Source organism: Mercurialis annua, linkage group LG3 (assembly GCF_937616625.2).
Source record: "Mercurialis annua linkage group LG3, ddMerAnnu1.2, whole genome shotgun sequence".
Taxonomy (NCBI): domain Eukaryota; kingdom Viridiplantae; phylum Streptophyta; class Magnoliopsida; order Malpighiales; family Euphorbiaceae; genus Mercurialis; species Mercurialis annua.
The window spans coordinates 276848-296590 of NC_065572.1; the positions used below are offsets into that span (position 1 = coordinate 276848).

Genomic DNA, 19743 nt, shown 5'->3' on the forward strand with positions numbered 1-19743 from the left:
GATGTTAAGAGTAGCAGATGTGTGGTTTTGGGATGGTGGAAATAGAGAGGTAGGGGACTGAAATTAATCTTGATTTTTAATTGTTGCTTTAGCTTTGCACACTCTGGGGCCATATGATATATAGTCAAAGGTACTATTTATACGCGTACAGCATATATCTTGAGATTGAAAGGGTAAAGTAGTTGTGACTATATATTGAAAATGATGGCTAATTAATTACATAGGCGGCCTTGAGCAATTCTGGAGTGTAAAATGGGAGCTTAGCTCATTTTCTCGTAATTCCGGGATGCGCTTTGACATAGGAAATTTCCAGGCATTTTCAGAATCTAGATAATAATATTCACATGACGACCTTGTTATTTTCTTAGTCGTACCAACCATATTTTTGACACATTGATCCCAGCACTTGAATTTCATTATCCAGTTGAATTTTATTGTGGAATGCTAAATTTCAGATTCTTTTATGATATCATTATTTCGGAATGCTAATATATTTATATTTAGAATTCGTAAAGGGAAAAAAAAAAGGCATGCACTTGCAGTTGCATGTACAAAATTATAGTAACACATAAGAAGACCATAGCACACTGTTGCATCTCCTCTTTCTTGTTGAGGACAATCCAAAAACCGTTATGACTGTCTACACTAACTCGCTCACAAACCAAAACAAATGAAAATGGCACCACGAGGAGCCACATTCGCCCAAAAAACAAAAACGTTATTTATATATATAATATATAGATAGATATAGGCGTGCTTAGGCAGGCAATGCTGTATTTTAGTCAAAAGAAAAAGGAAGATGACGATGAGCTGAAATCAATCCCGTCTGTGATTGCAGCATCAGAAGATGGGTGGTCGTTAGAATGAAAATTCAAAAAGGATCCTGTTGCTGAAGGGTCAAGGCAATAATCTGCAGGCTGTTGAGAAAACCCATAAAAAGGGGTGTCGTTCCAGAAATGATGATCCAAGTCTGTGCCATAATTAGTAGAAGTAGTGACATCAGGAGGTAGGGGAGGAAGCTGAATATCATCAGAAGGCCTGCCAACAGCAACTACAGGAGCGGTAGAAGGCTCGAATTGGAAAGATGAAGCTGCAGACCCTCCTGGTAAGTTGGCATCATGAGGAATGAATGAGGAGGGTGCACTGAAATGAGGGAAGAAAGCAGAGAGGGATTCATCGGGGGAGAGAATGGAGGTGACAGAGGAGGTAGCAGGCATATCAGAGTACACAAAGTTTGTGCGAGCCTTCAAGCCACGCATGGAACGGGCAGCACGATCGTAGGCCAAGGCAGCCTCCTCAGCGGTGTCAAAAGTGCCCAGCCAATGCCTCTCTTTAGTTGAGGGGTCTCTAATCTCCGCAGCATAGCGGCCCCATGGTCTCCTTCTAACTCCCAGGAACCTCACTTGTGGCTCTTGGCTTTGGTCTGGCAGTTTTCTTTTGGTCTTTGAAGGCGAAGATGAGTTGGTTTTTGTGTCCATGTTATTTAATTGGTAGGCTAAGTAATCAAGCAAAGGATCAAACTAAGTAAAACAGATGAGAGTAAGTTGCTTGTTCAAACAATGGTTGCATGAAATATATATATAGCCCAGAGGAGTGTAGCGTTTTCCTTTCGACCCTACCTTAATCATATCTCTTGTTCTTAGGTATGTTATATATTTGGATTAGCATTTGTATTTCCAAACTAGTAGTAGTATTATATAGTATCTGCATTACAGTTATGTACTGGTATGCTGATGTGTCTGTCTGTGTATGATATGAACTTAAAATTAACTCCCTCTCACTACTGAACACGTAAGTGGTTGTGCAATTTATTCAATATTAAGTAGAGTGCTCTTTTTTACTAAAGGCTTCTTAATGGCATAGAAATTTGTTACTGCCTCACTGTAAAGAAACATCCAAATTCCAAGCATTTATAGCAGTACTAGTATTTTAATTTCAACTGAATTGGCATGCATGTATTCTCAATTAATTGACAATCTCTTTTATATTTTTAACTAGATCTTTTATTTTTTATTTTCTTTTATTATTATTAGCTTTTTTTGTAAAAGCTGAAGTATTTTATATGACAAGAGGGTATAAACTAAAGTAATTATTTATTATATTTAAACTTCATGTCGATAAAATACCAATTTTTTTTTGGATGAGGTCAATTCTAACCAGAACGTTTAAGATCATCAATTTTAGCCAATTTTTGATAAGTACATTTTAATTTTAATCAGTTATTCATTTTTTTTATTTGTTTTAATTATTACAATTTCGTAATATATATCCTACATTTGATTTTACAAATAAAAAAGATTAGGTTTGATTAGAAATGAAAATAAAATAAAAATGTGGTATTGTTTTTGAAAAGAATGAGTGACAAGACTAAAATTGAAATTTAGTTGTTGAAAATTGGTTAAATTAGTATATTTGAAAAGTTTGGTTATAACCGATTTCATCCGAAATTTTCTTTGTAATTTATAAGACATTTATAATTAATGTACTATCTTAAACAATGTGAATAATGTTGTTCTATTAGAAATATTGGTGGGAGTAATTAATTATAAATTGGTGAGAATGTAATAATTCACCCACATGTTTATGAGAGTGTTTAGGTTCAACCATGACCTAATAACTAGAACTAGTTAATAGGTGGTTGAACCTTTACTCTTATAAACTCATTTATATTTGTTCTTCTAAGCAATGTGGGATTATCTTTAACACTCCCCCTCAAGTGCAACCGGGACTGGACATCCGGTTATCACTTGAAATTAACTCCCCCTGAAACTGAAATTTTTGATTTAACAAGCAGCGGCAACACCGGACCGGGCCGCTGGGAATGAACATCCAGACGGACAACCGACAAATTAAGAATCCGGGCCAGACCCACTGAAATTTTTGATTTAATACGCAGCGGCAATACCGGACCGGGCCGCTGGGACTGGACATCCAGACGGACAACCGGCAAATTAAGAACCCGAGCCAGACCCGCTTTGATACCATATTAGAAATATTGGTGGGAGTAATTAATTATAAATTGGTGAGAATGTAATAATTCACCCACATGCTTATGAGAGTGTTTAGGTTCAACCAAGACCTAATAACTAGAACTAGTTAATAGGTGGTTGAACCTTTACACTTATAAACTCATTTATATTTATTCTTCTAAGCAATGTGAGATTATCATTAACATACTCCTCATGATTAGTCATAAATTGTACTCCCTCCGTCCCAATAGAGTTGTCCACTTTGAGAAATATTTTTGTCCCAAAACTCTTGTCCACTTTCAAAAAGTAACTACCTTTTACACTCAATTTTTCTTTATTAACCCTCTTTAAAATTTACTATTGAGTAACTTGCTAGTGGACCCTATATTAAATAGGGGTATGAAAAGAAAAGTAAGGAAAATTTTATAAAACCCATAAGTAATAATTACTTTTCTTAAACTATGTGATAAAGATAAAGTGGACAACTCTATTGGGACGGAGGGAGTAGTACTAATGAACAAACTCCATCGTCTGATGATGGATAATATTATGAGAATATTGCATGCCTTAATACCTCATACACTTATGATTAATTGCTCAAGACATGATCACCTCATCAAAATCAACTTATTATGCACATCATTATTCAATTGTCAGTGCCAATCAATCATCCCTACAATAACATCATAAGATTGATCGGCACATGATTCTTCTCTAACCCACCTTAACTTTTTTCTTATACAAATTAATTGAGACCATAAATTAATTATATATATCTACATGCACGCATACAAAAAGCTCATGTTACCCTATGCTATATAGTACTCCCACCAATTTTTTTAGTTGTCCATTTAACTAAAATTGTCATATTAAAAAGATTTAATTTCTTAAAAAAATCCCATCTTATATTTTTTTTTTCGTTTATACTCTAACCTTGTAAAAATAAATTTGTATTCAATTTTGGATTTTTATATTTTATCCCTACCCAAAAGCATTAAATTATACTATTTTTATTTGAAAAAGAATTTAAACAAACTTTTTTCTGTTTTTAAAAATACAAATAAATTCTTAAACTTACAAAATAATTAAATACATCCAAATAATTAATTAATTTTTTTAATTTTATAAAATTAAAAAAAATATTACTATTTTTAATTTTTTTGTCAGAAATATTTTTTAAAAAAAATTAAAAAAATTAAAAATAAATTCGGAAATATTTTTTAAAAAAATTTAAAAAAATTATCATTATTATTTTTAATTTTTTGAAGAAGATAGTATATTTATATTATTTTAATAACATTAATATCTAATTAATATATAAGTTAAAAATAAAAAATTGTTTTAAACTCTTTTTTAAATGAAAAGAGTACAATTTAATACTTTTGGGTAGAGACGAAATATAAAAACTCAAAATTGGATACAAATGGCGTTTTTACAAAATCAGGGTATAAACGGAAAAAAAAATGTAAGGTGAGATTTTTTTAAGGTTTTAAGCTATTAAGAAAGTGGAGTTTTTGTTTTAAATTATGGAGTAAATATTCAAATAACCTTATTATATAGTAAATGTTTTTGTAAGTTGAGTTATAGAGTCATTTATTAGGCAAGGAATAAATTTGGAAGATAATAGCTAATGTTATCTTAAATTTTTAAAAGGATAACTATTGATGGAAAAATATATTTGTTTAAAATGACAATTAAAAAAAAATGGAGAAAGTACTAATAATGTATATGGAGGACGTGGAACACAAAATGAGTATAATAACCTCAGCCATGTGCGTCCAATGTTCCACGATTCATCGTTTAGAATGCTATAATTAATATTAATGGGTTGCTTTCAAACTCCATGGAAGCCACTTTTCCGATTAAATTCGGTATTCAACTCCAGATTATGAGAATTAAGGCCTCACTCATTGGGTTGCATGTGCTGTGGGAGCGCCTTTCTCGATCAAAGCAGTCTCTAATATTTAATAACATAAACTTTATAAAATTTATAACTATTCTCTGTTTAATTAAACAGAATTGCATAATTGAAGAATAAGAAAAAAAATTAATCATTCAGTGCTCCTTTGTAGTCAGAGTAAATGTTTATGGAGATAAGATTGTAAGGTTCAAAAGCCTGAGCATTGTTCCCACTTGCATGCTGCAAAGACTTTAGAGGAGAAACGTAATGGCTAGAACAAAATACGACATTTACACATATGTAAATCATTCTTAACCAATTGTGAATCTAGCATTCTCTAAAGGTCATTACGGAGTAATTATTTTTATTAACTTTGTGACTCAGGGTTAAAAAAATTGGATTGAACATTTGCAATTTGCATATTATAGTTTGCCTATTTGGGCATTCCATACTCATAAATTTACTGTATTAGTTTTGGCATCATCTAATGCTACCTAACTTTCAAAATTAAAACATGCATTATCAGCTTGCAACTCTAATACTTAAAACATTAAGAAAGGGAAATTTGATGGTCAAAGTCACAAATCTAAATGTGTTTAACAATTAGCTAGCTAGGCCTAGGATAGGGGGATTAAAACATATAGAGTAAGATAATTATATAAAAGTAAAATATATTTATTTAGTTGTCAGTATACCTCGTTTAGTTATTTTATTAAATATATCAATAATTTATTTAAAATGATATGATGTAATATTACATGTTCACATATGCAAAACGTATTTTACTTGACATATATGATACCGTACTACTACGATATAAGCTATGTGGTGGTATTCAAAAACAAATGAAACAAATTATTTTCTTAAAGTAAAACATGATATACTTTTAGTAAGGAATCATATATAAATATATTTTGAGTGTATAAACGGGGAGTATGCAATGCATTACCAAAGTTGATCTCTTAATGAAAAACAATATAGTATGTTTGCCATGTGCAACCAAATAAGTTTTATAAATGTGCATCACTTGCGACAAAAATAGAGCTTTACAAAATGTTATGAAAGTCCAAGTAGTATATATGGTCCTCGATCGGGGCAAACCTAACCTAGCTAGCTAGAGCCACTCGAGCGATATTCTCTTGAGCCAAAAAAATTATACCTATATATGTTTTCTAATTCTTTGCTATCTATATTTGACCTACTACCTCAACTCAACATTACATCTGTTTTGCTTCTTGTTATTTCCATGATCCAAATACAATCGTTTCTTACATATTTAGATAAATAAAAATTATGCTGTTGATGTAGAAATTAACGATGAAAGTCTTTTTAATTATTCCAGCTTCTCAATTCTCAATTCATCCATTGCTACTTCATTTACTAAATCAGTGTCATCTCTTGCGGCACAAACTTATTTTAGGAAACAAAATAAAACCAGAGACACAAGTTAGATCAATAAACAAAAATATAAATATTTTTTAAAATTCAACAGCATACATGTATGGAAAAGGATATTGTCACAATTACAAATAATAAACTAAAAAGACTTAATGACTTAAAAAAAAACTCTACCTTATAGCCTCTTTTCGATCCTACCCTGACGTTGAAAACTTGTCAAATTTACCGTATTTCGCATTTTATCGTTTCAATTATACCTCAATTTTTCAATTTTTGTCAATTTTTTACTTAAATAATGAAATCATTCAATTAACCATGTTTAAAGATAGAATTAAATTTATTTACATTAAAAAGATACAAATAAGTTCTTTATTTTTAAAAACTAACTAAAATCCATAATCAAATTAAAACTAATCTAAATTCTTTATTAATTTAATTAAAATTTAAATAAATTTTTAAACCTGTACAATTAATATATACTATAAATGGACAATATTTTTGATTTTTTTTTAATTAAAGACTGTCAATTTAATATTTCAGGATATAATTGAAATGATAAATGTGAAATCGAGTAAAATTGTCAGGATGGGATAAAAAGATATTATAAAATCGGAGATTTTTATGGTATTAGGCCAACTTGAAAAAAAAAATAACTCATGTAATATTGATAGCAAAAAGTATATTTCACTCGAAAATTCTAGTTCAAGTTTCTCCTTTTCCTACTATCAACAAAACACTTCACTATAAAAAGAATATTTTATTAGTCGGTAATGAATAATTTGAAAACTTAATTAATTTTCCATCTATTTTACAACTGCAACTTTAAAAATTGTTACCCTTAATTTAAATATAATAGTAATATTTAAATAAAATTCATTTATAGCTGAAAAAGTCAACTAAAAAGTTTTAATTCTAAAGCTTAATTTTCAAAAATCTCGACATTTTAGCCTCTTTTTAATTTCACCTCAACGTTGTAAAATCGCCAGTTGTACCCAAATCTGAACCTTTAAATTTTAATTGTACCTAATCTCATAAATTAGATTCTTTTTCATTAGTTAAAAAAAACGCTTACAAATGACTTAATTTAATTTCTTTTCATTTAAATAATTCGAAATAAATTACTTATTGGAACTTTTTTTTTTCAAATGAAAAAGAGATCAATTTAGTACTTGTTGTACAATTGAAAGTGAAAGATGTAGATTCGAGTATAATTGGCGATTACACCGTATGTAAAATAAAAAAAGGCTAGAAGGTCGAGATTTTTTTAGGACATTTGACCTAATTCTAACAACAAGTTTGGGTAGAAATTACAAGAATTCAAAGCTACTTGATAACATAGTGTCACCCAATAAAAAAAAATTCAAGCAATGAGGTTGGTTCAAGTGGTAAGCGGCTTGATATTGCTTAAGTAAGGTCTCGGGTTCGAGTCCTTGTGAATGCGGAAAAATTCACTGGCAGACTCACCCACCATGCCAGGTGCGCGACGCGGGTCAGATCCGGATTAGTCATGGCGAAGCCTTGAAAACCGGATGAGCTTACCAAAAAAAAACTTCACAAAACTAGATTTAGAAACAAAAATGTTCAAGTGAGCATAAACTTACATATCTAAAAATTATATAAAAAAAAACTTATATTTATAACAAATTTAGAAAACAGCATCAAGTTGTAAAAATTTGATGTGTAAATTAATCTTTCATAAGGGAATGAAAAAAATATGGATTTCGATGATACATTATTTTGGTCGATCTCAAAAGCGCAAAATATCGAATAATGTCTTGCAAAGATTTGTATTTGAAAAGAATCCAACATGAAACACATATAAGATAGACCGTAGATAAAACCGAAAAAAAATTGCTACAACTAATAAAATATGATAATAACATCATATATTTATTGTAAGATTAAGAACTTTTTAGGATGAGGAGGTGATTTTAGCCAAAAGCAAAGTCACCTCCCTTATTAAGGTCTTGTTAGGGCTTGGGAAGAGAATGTTGAAAAAAATAAAAATAGAATATTGAATAATTAAATTATATGCAGTAATAATAATGATAGAATAAGTAAGTAGTAGCTTATTTATTTTTTAAAATTTCTTTTAATTATTGTTTTTATGAATTTTTTATTTTATAGTAATTGATTTATGATTCATTTTGCATAAAATTAAATCCAATGGTGCCAAAAAGACAAAAAAAAAAGAATTTTAGAATTTCATCTAAACCTTTTCAAATTTTATAAATCTATCCAAAAATTTGAAAAAATCACTAAAAATATATTTAATTTTTTAAATTTTATTTAATTGTACCTACGTGATAATTGAATGTATAATTCAAAAAGAAAAATAAGAATTGCCAATTGGATGATACATTGTTCAGATATTGAAAAATTTGATAAATTTCCAACTCATTGATCAGATTGAGGTAGATTTATAACTTTGAAAGATTTGGATAAATTTTCAAATAGTAAAAAAAAATAGTTCTTTTGGCACCATTACACTTAAAATCAATAATTTCTTTATAACTATTTTTAAACTTTTGACGTTAATATTATTTGTATTTGGTACTAATTGAAAATTTTTGGCAGTAATTTTTATTGTTATTATTTGTGTATTTTTACTTGGTAATTTTTTTTATTACTGTCATTATGTTTTTATTTAGCGGTAATTTTTTGATTTTATATTGTTATGTTCAACAAGCTGATAACCGTTTATTTAAAATTATAGTTCGGTAATCATTTTGTAACTTTTTATAATTCGTTAATCGTTTTATAAAAATGTTAGAGTCTGATAATTGGAAAAATATGTAGCCTCTTATTTTTCTAGGCAAAAGGCTCATTTTAGCCCTTGAGGTCAGAGCGAAAGAATTAATAAGACCCTAAGGTCGGAGGTTGCTCACTTTGCCCCCTGACGTTGTCCAAACTGGCTCAGATCACACCAAAAACTTAACACCGTTTGTTTTTCAGTTAAATGATGACGTAGCATGTATGGAAAACTTAACACTGTCTTTTTTGGGCTGAAATTTTTATTAAATGTGAAAGTTGGGCTTAAAATTGGAAGATACTTGAAAATTTGGGATTTATTTTAACTATTAAAAATTCTACAAATTAAAAAAAAAAATCACTTGTTGGCTTGAATTAAGTTTGGGTTCCGCTAATGATTCCATCTGCATTGGCGAGGAAGAAATGAATTTTGTTGTGGTCGTAAAGAATGGACATGCTCATTTGTCACCGGAAACAGATCACAAATGCAGAGTATATAGTAATTAAGGTAGCTAGGGTCTACAAAAGAATGATGAGCGATTGGTTTGGTTGAATTGCTGTACAGTAGTTGATACATGGAGATGGTCACCAAACATTTGATCCTCTGCTCCCACTAGCTCCCAGCTTGTCCAGCAAATTTTGAAGAGCTTCTTTCATCCAGTCGTAGCGGCAGAGTTTAAACGCTTCCTCTGTGGTGAGCTGCAATGCAATATTCAAATCAGGAAACTGGAACCCAAACCCATAATTATCAAAACAACTGACCCATTTTCTACTGTAATTAGACTGTCCTGGCCAGCAGTGAAGCTCTTGCGTGACCTCCAGCGCAAACATATAGCCTCTACAGCCTCCGATCAAGCTGCTGCTCTTCTCGCTGCTCTTGCTTCGAAATTCCCAAGCTCCCAGTGGATTCTCCTGTTAGTAATAACATTTACATATTATACATTGCTACATAATAAGAAGAATCAGAGACGTACGTACAGCCAGTATTCCTTGCACTCCAGCTTCTTCCATGGCCTCACGGCTTGCTGCTTCTTCCAGGGACTCGTCATCTTCCCACCCTCCCTTTCATTTTAATTATATCAAAAACTAATTCATACTCGCTTTTCTATTCATTTCCGCACCCAATTTCTAAATAATTAATGTGTACCTTTGGAAACACGAGATCCTCACGTTTTGGTGTCGAAATCATGAGCACTAATATACTCTCCTCCACTTTGCAATTTCCATCCTCAATATTCTTCTTCTCAATTTTGTACGGAATGCACCTATATTATAAGCGAAATAGCACCACCACTTTTCAGCAAACAGCTACAGAGGCATTGCCGCACTAAAATTACTACGGTACTGATGCTAATAACTAATATGGCAAAAGATCCATATACACTCTTTAACTTTTTATTAAAACTATTTATATTTTTAATTCTTAACCCCTATTCTTGTAAAATCGGATCAAATTCGCCAATTTTTTTAACAAAAATATAATGAATTTATTATGAAGAGCTGATTTCTACCATTTTTTATAATTTAAGAGTTCGAGTTATACTAAATAAGACTTTAGAAATATAAATATTCTTTCATCAAAAACTCAAGAGTCACTACAACAAAAAAGGTCTATTGTGACACTGGACAAATATTACTTAATATTAAAAAATCGTCGCACAAAGTTTATACCAACATTTTTCATAAATGTTACTTGAGTGTTACATTAGCATCTTTGTCACAATAATACTATGTAATATTTTTTGCAATGGAATTTAAATAGCTTTAAAAACGGTATCATATAAAAAAGATTTGTTTAAATTTAACTTTATTTTAAATATAATAAATAATTAATTTTTTTTACTTAATACAAATTATAAATTTCTTATTAAGAATACCACAATATAAATGGTTACCGAATTATTTATTATTCTCCTACTCTTAAAATTACAAAATCAATTGTACTCAAACTATTTTTTTTTTAAAGAATCGGGTTACACCAAATTAAAATATTTAGATATATGAATATCTTTTTGTGCTTTATATGCAAATTTTGAAGGTCTAAAAAATTAATCATGACTTTCATTTAATGAAGTGGGCAAGTTAGGAGAAATTTTTGAGTATATATGATAAGTATAAGACATGTGTGAAGCTAAGAAATCGTTTGGATATAATAAATTCATAGTATAATTTGGAAACTGAACAAAGAAAATACAAAAGTGTCGGATGTGGTTGATGGAAGGCAGAGGGGATCCTAGAGTATGATCTGGGAAAACAGTACCCCTCAACCGACAAGCTCAATTGATTTCTAATTTTTCGCTATAACTTATAACTTAACAAAGAGTATAAGCAAATGCAATTGCAAATTATAAAATCGATCGATCAAACAGTCGTGTTAACGGAAACTGAATGTTTACTTGTAATTTGTTATTGCTGAAGCGAGAGTATAATGGGAAGAGAAATATAGACATACATACCCAGCAACAAGCCTAAGATGGCCCTGGTAACGCTGTCTGTGTCTGCCTGTTCGAGCTAACAAGGACGACATGCTTCGCAGTTGATCAGTAGCTAGAAATAGAAACCCTTTTCATTTATTTATAGCCAACCGTCTCATTATGCATGAAATACGTAGAAATGAGAGACGTTGACACCGACGACGACCTGCTGCTGCACATACAGATTCAATCAAAACTCAACGCTATGAAATGTTCTCTAAGGACGCATAGTCAATAATGGCAACTCAAACAAGGTTTTTATGTGATTTCGTAACTCAGAAATGCCACCTTCTCAGAAACATCGCTCAAACTCTTAATTTGTTTTCCTCATATCATATGACCACATCAACATCGATCTCATCTTTCTTAAAACTAACTCTATGACTATCACATATTTATCATGGAACACTCTTATCCATGTCAGCTAAATCAAAAGTAAGCATAATGGTGTAAAAAGCCTAATTTTTTCTTTTTACCTATCTAAACCTTTAAAATGTTGTAAATCTATTTCAATTTGACCAATGCTTTAAATCTTTGAAAATTGTCAATTTGGATGCTACATGTATATAGTTGAAGCAATAAAATACTTATTAAAAATTTATTGCCAAGTGCAAAATACTCAAAAACAAATGTATTGTGGCATATATAAATCCAATATAGATAAGAATTTTTGTTAATGTGATGTTTCTTTCTGCCCATTAACTTGGTCATAAAAATTTATACAGTCCGCATCTCCATCTTTATGTTTTTGTGATTTACTATACGTTACAAGTCAAAAGACAAGTTCACCATTTTTTTTTCTTTTTTTGGTAAGCGCATCCGGTTTTTAAGACTTCGCCTTAACTAATCCGAATCTGACCCGCGTCACGCACCTGGCATGGTGGGTGAGTCTATCAGTGGAGATTTTTTGCATTCACAAGACTCGAACCCAAGACCTTAATTAAACGATATCAAGCCGCTTACTACTTGGACCCAACTCTATTGGTAAGTTCATTTTCTAACCAAAGATTGATCCATGCCAACATTTTTCTTCGGTAATGAAATTATTGATTGTTAGATTGAAAAATAAATGATTAGATTAATTTAGATGTTGAAATAATAGTTAGTTCAATACATATAAAAGGACAAAATGCAATTAGATCTGATAGATGGAACTAAAATTACATATACAATTGCATGTACACGTAAGCACATAGCTAATCTGCCGACCATCTCACTTTCATTAATCCATTCTTTGGATTTATACTCACCAAATGGGAAAATAATATTAATTTCTACTCAAACATATCTGGAATATCTGATTGAGATGTGATCCATATGTTAGCTATCCATCCGGCCCGTCCAAATCTGATATATTTAGGTCTAAGTTGGACGCTAAATTTTTATGTAACGTTCAATCCAAATTTAAAGAGATTTAAATTTATAAAATGTGAGTCTTACTCAAATTCCGATTGAATATAAAACTAGTCGGATTCAAATAGCAAATATTAAACCCGAATTGGATTGGAACGAACTCAAATTTACATTTTAAAGTGTTAAGCCTACTTAAATCTGTTTCAGCCTGTTAAAATTCGGCTCATATTTCTAAACTCTCATATGGCTAACTACTACTAATTACACAATTAAACCTAGCATATGATATGACTATCCCTCACTTCATTTCTAAAGATTGCATAAGACCATTAAATTGTGGGTTAATAATATGTTTATCTTCTTTTCATTAATTATTTCTAGTTTTAGCCCCTAAAATCAGGTTTTTCTGATTGGGAAAATTCTCCCAATCCCAATCATTTGAATTTTTTAACCCAATCATTGATTTTTGTTTAAATTTTTCTAATTATTTAAAAAAAGTTATGGATAAAAAAATTTTATGGGTTAAAAATTTTACATCTTAATTGTTCAATTTTTTGAATTAAAAACGTTTGAATAAATTAATTGTTTTACATTCTATAAAAATAAATTTATAAAATATTACAAGACAATTATATTAACAAATATGCAAATATAATATGTACTTCATAACAATAACATATTTAATAAAAAAAATATTACAAATAAAAAAAATATTACTACAGCAGATAATGTTCAAAGTACAAATAAAATTACCGAGGGGTCCTATCGTCATATCTGCTAGTCACCGGGAGGTTCGAGCGCAAGTTGTTTCTTTTACGGTTCGCCCGACGGCCTGTACTGATGGTGAGGTAACGTCGATTTGGGCGACCATCACCATCTCCCCCTCCTGCATCGTCGTCGTCCTCGTCCCCGTCGTCACCCTGCTGGTCCTCGGGAATGGTTGTACTCGTCGTGGCTGGTGGCGGGGTGACAAACTCTTCTTGTTGACGGAACATCATAGCCTCCATGCTGTCTAGGCCTAACCAACTACTACCGTATGACAGAAAGTATGTGGTCCCAGGTGTATCTGGAAGTCCCTGTGAAGCTGGAAAGTCCTGTGTACCCTGCGTAGGCTGATCCCACTGAACCTGAAAAGGAGCCACCGTTGGCTGTACATAAACAGGCGGCGGTGGAACAAAAGGTGAAGAAGGTCCTGGTGGCACTGGATATAAACATGATCCCTGAAAATAGTGATGTGCCGAATCCCCGTAAAACTGGCCAGATGAAGAAGGACCCGATGAAAAGGGAGGCGGTACAGAGCTGGACCCAGCGTAATAGTAGTGTCCCCTAAAAGGATGAAAAACCACTGGGGGAGGCATATGATCGGTCGAACGCTGAGGTGGTGCAGGGGGATGACGCCGCTCTCGTCGTCGATGTCGCAGCGTAGTCGGATCTATCGGTGCGTCAGGTATGACTGATAGTCGATACGGTGGTATAGAAGGCTCGATAGGGGGGCGATGTAACATCACGGCAGTCCTCTCTAGTGTCTCTCTGTGTGCTGGCTGCAAACCGCCGAAGCTCAGTGTCAACAGGAGCATCCCTACGTACACGCTCCACAAAATCGGCCTGTAAATAAAGATATAATACGTTAAAAAAAGTAAGACAGTAACCCGAAATTTGAAATTGATAAATTATTTAAAAAAACATATTATTTAAGAAAATACCTGTGCTCCGAGCTCAGCGCCCTGTCGTGTGATCCAGCGACGCGTGATATATCGAAACCAATCCATATACTCAGAATGGTAATGCGGTGGATCCCAAAGGGGCTGTCTTAAAATAACATACGGGAGTCTATCGTCCCACACACGAATGTAGTAAGAGTGTGTCTGGATCCAAGATGAGTTGCTCTTCAAGGTAAGGGTGTGTAGTGAGTGATCCTGAAGTGAGACGTCTAGAATACCCTGTTGCAATCTGAACTGCTGCAGAACTCTGTCTGCCTGGTGCCACTCCACAATATGAAAATAGATCAGTGGAATTCTGGCTCGCCAAAAAGCGCGCCCATCCAAACAATACTCTGGGAGAGTGTCCAGCATATCCTCAGTGTACGGCTGCCAGATAAACTGCATTTATAAAATATAAGCTATTTAGTATTAAAATATTCTCATAATAAACTATTTAAAATACGAGGAAAAAAAACGAAATATAATTTCTTACATCTTCGTAGCGAGACGTGTCAAGCCGAACACGGATGTCAGGTAGCGAGTGTCGACCCGAATGGCTGGCGTTTCTCCGGCCTCCCCATCTGTTATTCAAGAACAGCAACACGTTAACAGTCACATTTTATGAAATAGAATGAAACTAACAAGTATTAAACAATAGAATAAAACTAACAGATATTAAAACACACCTGTCGCCCAATGGTAGATGTGGTGAAATAGTGGGATCGGCTAGAGCGGGAGCAATAACTCTAAGCCGGTCCAATGCCCACAGCTGCAGTATCCACAACGCTCCGCCCATGATGTGGCGATTCTGAGACCGCAACGAACATAGGCAAAGCTCGTGATATAAGTAAGCCAGTGTCGCCGATCCCCAGCTGTAGGTCCGAACTGCCGCTGGGTTTTTGATATTTGGGTGCCTCAAAGGCACCCAAAATTCCAGATCAGTGCCTCTTTCGGAATTAATTCCGAAAGAGTGCCTGGTCCCACCTGTTCCGTATTCTAGGAATGCGGAACAGATGGGGTTCCGCATTTCTAGAATGCGGAACAGGTTAAGCAGCTCATTAACCTCGTTAATTAGCTGCTTAAGCACGTTCCGCATTTCTAGAATGCGGAACAGGTTAAGCAGCTCATTAACCTCGTTAATTAGCTGCTTAAGCACGTTCCGCATTCTGGGAATGCGGAACGTGCTTCTCCCCAATGATTAGGGAGACAGTTTTGTCTCCCCAATCATTGGGGCTGCAATGATTGGGCATTTTAGTGCCCAATCATTGCTGAATTTTAATTTAAAAATAAATAAATATTATTTTAATTATTTTAATAAACACTATAAACTAAAAACAATTTAAAATAATTTTATCAAACGATATATTAAGAAACGATTTAAATGCTTGTTTGATTTAACTACTGATTTTAACAAACGCTTATAAATAAATAAAAATCTTAACAGACGATTTAAATATTTGTTTTATTTAACTAATGATTTGAACAGACACTTATAAAAAAAATAACAATTTTAACAAACGATTATAATATACAGAATAGAGTAAACATACAACATCTACTAAAATACAAAAATCGATAAATGAACAAAAATATGAAATCTAATCTTGATATCTACGAGTCCTCGGTCTCTGTATCCTCAAACCGTGAGTCTCCCGTCGGTGCCGCGAGCTGTCGGTAATCGAGTAAAACTGTCTGGGTACCAGAGGGCCCTCGCTGTCGTCGTCCTCGTCTTGAGCTGAAAGCTCAACGTCTGCTGCTGGTGGTGCAGTACCGGTCCCCTCCTGTGTGGGCGGTAGGAGTCTAAAAGACGGAGGTATGATATCCGGTCGTGATAAAAGCTCCTCGTACGCCTCTGAACCGATCTCCGGACCAAATAACCAGGACTCTGACAGTGTAAAATGTAGCTGTGATGGATCCTGAGCCTGGTGAGAAGAAGATGGTCGCGAATGTGACGTCGACGGCTGATCATCCGGAGGCAGCGTGGGACGGTAACACTGATCGAAAGAAGTGAGCTGCTGATCATCTGTAGATAGCGCTGGACGGTAATACTGATCTAATGCAGCAAACGGCGGTGGTGTGGCCTGCCGAAACTGAGACGCCGGTGGTGTGGCCTGCTGGAACTGAGACGGCAGCGTGCCCAGAGGAGTCGTATATGCTGTCTGTCCGTAGGACGGCTCAAAAAACGGCATCGACGAAGGCGGGACCTGATACGATGATACCTGGGGTCCTTGAAACACAAAGTAGAAAATGCAACATTTAGATTATATATTTAAATACGAGTTAAAAAAGCAATAAAATAATTAATAAATGACATGAAACCTGTGGGAAAGAGGTCTGAGGCTGATAGGAGTAGAAATACTCCTCCTTTTAGGTGTGGTTTTGACTCGATAATTGCATATTTTGATCAGTCTTATTGGTGTTTTATTGTCTTATTATTATTTCGAGCGTTTCAGGTGAAATATGCAATTATGGCGAGAATCAGGGCATTTTTGGTGAAACTTAGAAGTCAAGGATTAAAGAGGACACGAGAGCATAGTGGAAGGGCCAAGAATGAAGTTTTTCCAAGGCAGAATTGACAAGTATGCGAACGCAAGGGTAGTGTGCGAGCTCTTCACGAGCTGATTCTTGAGTTACAGGAGCTGATGGAAAGAAAAGGGAAAAAGAAATTGGCCAAGGCAAGGGGTGTGCGTTCGCACACCCCATGAAGGAAAGGGAGTGTGCGTTCGCACACTCCCAAGAAAAAGAAGAGTGTGCGTTCGCACACTCCCTTATGTGCGAACGCACACTACGCGCAGGATTGGTTTTAATCGGACAAAAATGCCCCTGTTCGTCAGCAATTTCTAAACAAGTTTCGAGGGTATTTCTGGGATTTCATCACCGCTCATCCTAACTACATCAGCAATATTGGGAGCCGTATAAATAGGAGACTTATTCATTGTAATGGGGTTCGCTTAATTTTTAATTAAAAACATAAACCCTAGATTAGAGTTTTATTATCAGTCGATTATTGAATTCATCGTTTCTTCATTATTTTGTTACCGATTATCATTAGTTTATTGTCGAACAAGGTACGATTATTATCAATTTCATATTCAGTATTTTATTCAATCTTAGCATGAATTCTTTAATGATTGTTTTTAGTATTTTTATTATTATGTGTAGCTAAACCCATCGTTGGGGATTATTAATCAAATTATGTCTGTTTAGTTAAATCGGAATTATGGGTTTTTGTTCTTGATATGTTCTTGATTATTGTACTTAATGCCTAGCCTGAACTGATCACTTAGTCTTTGCCAATTGTTCTAATTTTAGCTCGAGAGAGTAAAATTGGAATAGACCAACATAGTTAAGAACGTAGGAGTTAATTGTGCGAGAGTGAATTAACAAATACGTGTTCTTAGGATTCACTTCATAATCATTCAATTAATCAGTAATTAGGTTAATCATTGTGCGAGAGTGAGTAATTAACCTATTATTCATTAGTTTTATGTTTTTGCCTGCAATTGCTCGAGAGAGAATTTAAGGTGCTTCCGATTAGTCCGAACCATATCAGAACAATATAATTCATAACCCAAATTAAATAAACAGCATAACAAAGATTAATAATCCCTGCTTTTCTCATTATTGTTAAAACACCGTTTGAATTACAGCTTTAGTTACTTTAAATTACAATTGTCAATATCTGTCTTTTAATTACAAAACAACCAATATTTGTCTTTTCGGCTATTCAAATCGAGTCTTTCAACTGGTTGTCTTTAGAACTTTCCTTGTGGGTACGATATCCGGACTTCACAGTCTGTATTACAAGTTGGCATACGTACGCTTGCGTATTTTAACCAACAAGTTTTTGGCGCCGTTGCCGGGGAAAGTTTTTCTTTAACAACTAAGTTGGGATTGCTTGGCTTGTTTTAGTCTTTATTTTTCTTGTTTTACGCGTGTGGTTTGTTGATTTTGTTGTTTCAGGTACCCTTCTCTTAGTGTATGCATAATACACGACGCAAAGGACTACCGTTAGAACCGTTTCAACAAGACCTCACTACCTTTGAGCGAAGTGTCAGAAAAGCAACACACTCAACTCAAAGGAATCTCAACATGGAGAACGAAAACGATGCTCCTCCTGGATTCAACAATGCGGGTGATAATCGAGTGATCCCGCAGAATCAAAATCAGCAGAATCCGCAGAATGCTCAAGGACAGAATAATGAAGGGCCTCGAGTGAAAACACTGATGGAAATATTTCAGCCAAATGTGGGAAGCAACACCCATGGCTATTTTGCACATCCTGTGCCGACTACCCATTATGAGATCAAGACGAGTGTCATTCAGCTGTTGAAGGATAACTGCCAGTTCTATGGGCTGCCTAGGGAAGATCCTAACGCACATCTTGCAAACTTCTTGGAAGTATGTAGCACATTCAAGATGAACAACATGACTGACGACGAGGTATGGCTTCGCCTGTTCCCATTTTCTCTGAGGGATAAGGCAAAACAATGGCTTCACGCTCTACCTAGCGCAGGCATTAATACTTGGTCCGATCTGGCGAAAGCGTTCTTGCACAAGTATTTCTCCATGGCAAAGACTGCAAAGCTGACGAGGGATATTATGCTCTATCAGCAACTTGATGGGGAATCAGTTCATGAAGCGTGGGAGCGCTATAAGGAGATGCAGAGGCAAGTTCCGCATCATAACATCACTCGGGAGAATCTGATACAAACCTTTTACAATGGAGCAACTGAACTGGGGAGAAGCACGATTGACGCAGGCGCAGGAGGGTCTCTGATGAGAAAAACGGCGGATGAAGCATTCGATCTGTTAGATGAGATGGCAGTAAATGGCTGTTTTTGGCCATCTGAAAGGGCGAAGGCACCTGCGCAGAGAGGAGTTATGTCAGTTACTGCTGATTCTGCAATGGAGGCTTTAAAATCGAAGACTGCAGCATTGCAAAATCAAGTGGATTTTCTTACACGGCAGGCTGCAGGAGTTAATATTAACAGTGTAGCTGCCATTCAGAGTAACTGCGAGGTATGTGGGGAGCATGGTCATATGTCGAATGAATGTTCTGTATGGGGTCAGCCTAACAATGAACAAGTTAATTTTGTGGGAGGGCAAAGACAGGGCAATGATCCATACGCTTCAACTTACAACCCAGGATGGAGGAATCACCCAAATTTCTCATGGAAGGACAATGGGGGTAATGC

The 19743-nt window shown here is 34.2% G+C and overlaps 2 protein-coding genes across 5 annotated transcripts; both read right to left on the reverse strand.

Moving 5' to 3' along the window:
* Window positions 1-522: 522 nt before the first annotated feature.
* On the reverse strand, window positions 523-1666 carry LOC126672055 (ethylene-responsive transcription factor LEP-like). Its single transcript, XM_050365951.1, has one exon. It carries the CDS (start codon window positions 1476-1478, stop codon window positions 783-785), a length of 696 nt encoding a protein of 231 aa, XP_050221908.1. The 5' UTR covers window positions 1479-1666; the 3' UTR covers window positions 523-782.
* A 7761-nt stretch (window positions 1667-9427) lies between these two features.
* On the reverse strand, window positions 9428-12027 carry LOC126671548 (nudix hydrolase 13, mitochondrial-like). Of its 4 annotated transcripts, none has more exons than XM_050365326.2 (5): window positions 11781-12020; window positions 11475-11661; window positions 10166-10283; window positions 9997-10080; window positions 9428-9930 (listed from the first exon to the last, which is right to left on the reverse strand). In XM_050365326.2, the coding sequence occupies exons 2-5, from the start codon at window positions 11543-11545 to the stop codon at window positions 9604-9606; spliced, it is 600 nt and encodes a 199-aa protein (XP_050221283.1). In that variant the 5' UTR covers window positions 11546-11661; window positions 11781-12020; the 3' UTR covers window positions 9428-9603. The 4 variants fall into 4 exon arrangements, with proteins under 4 accessions (XP_050221283.1, XP_050221282.1, XP_050221284.1 ...); XM_050365325.2 differs by having other exon boundaries at window positions 11475-11664; XM_050365327.2 differs by having other exon boundaries at window positions 9428-9717; window positions 9781-9930; window positions 11475-12017.
* Between the last annotated feature and the right edge of the window lie 7716 nt (window positions 12028-19743).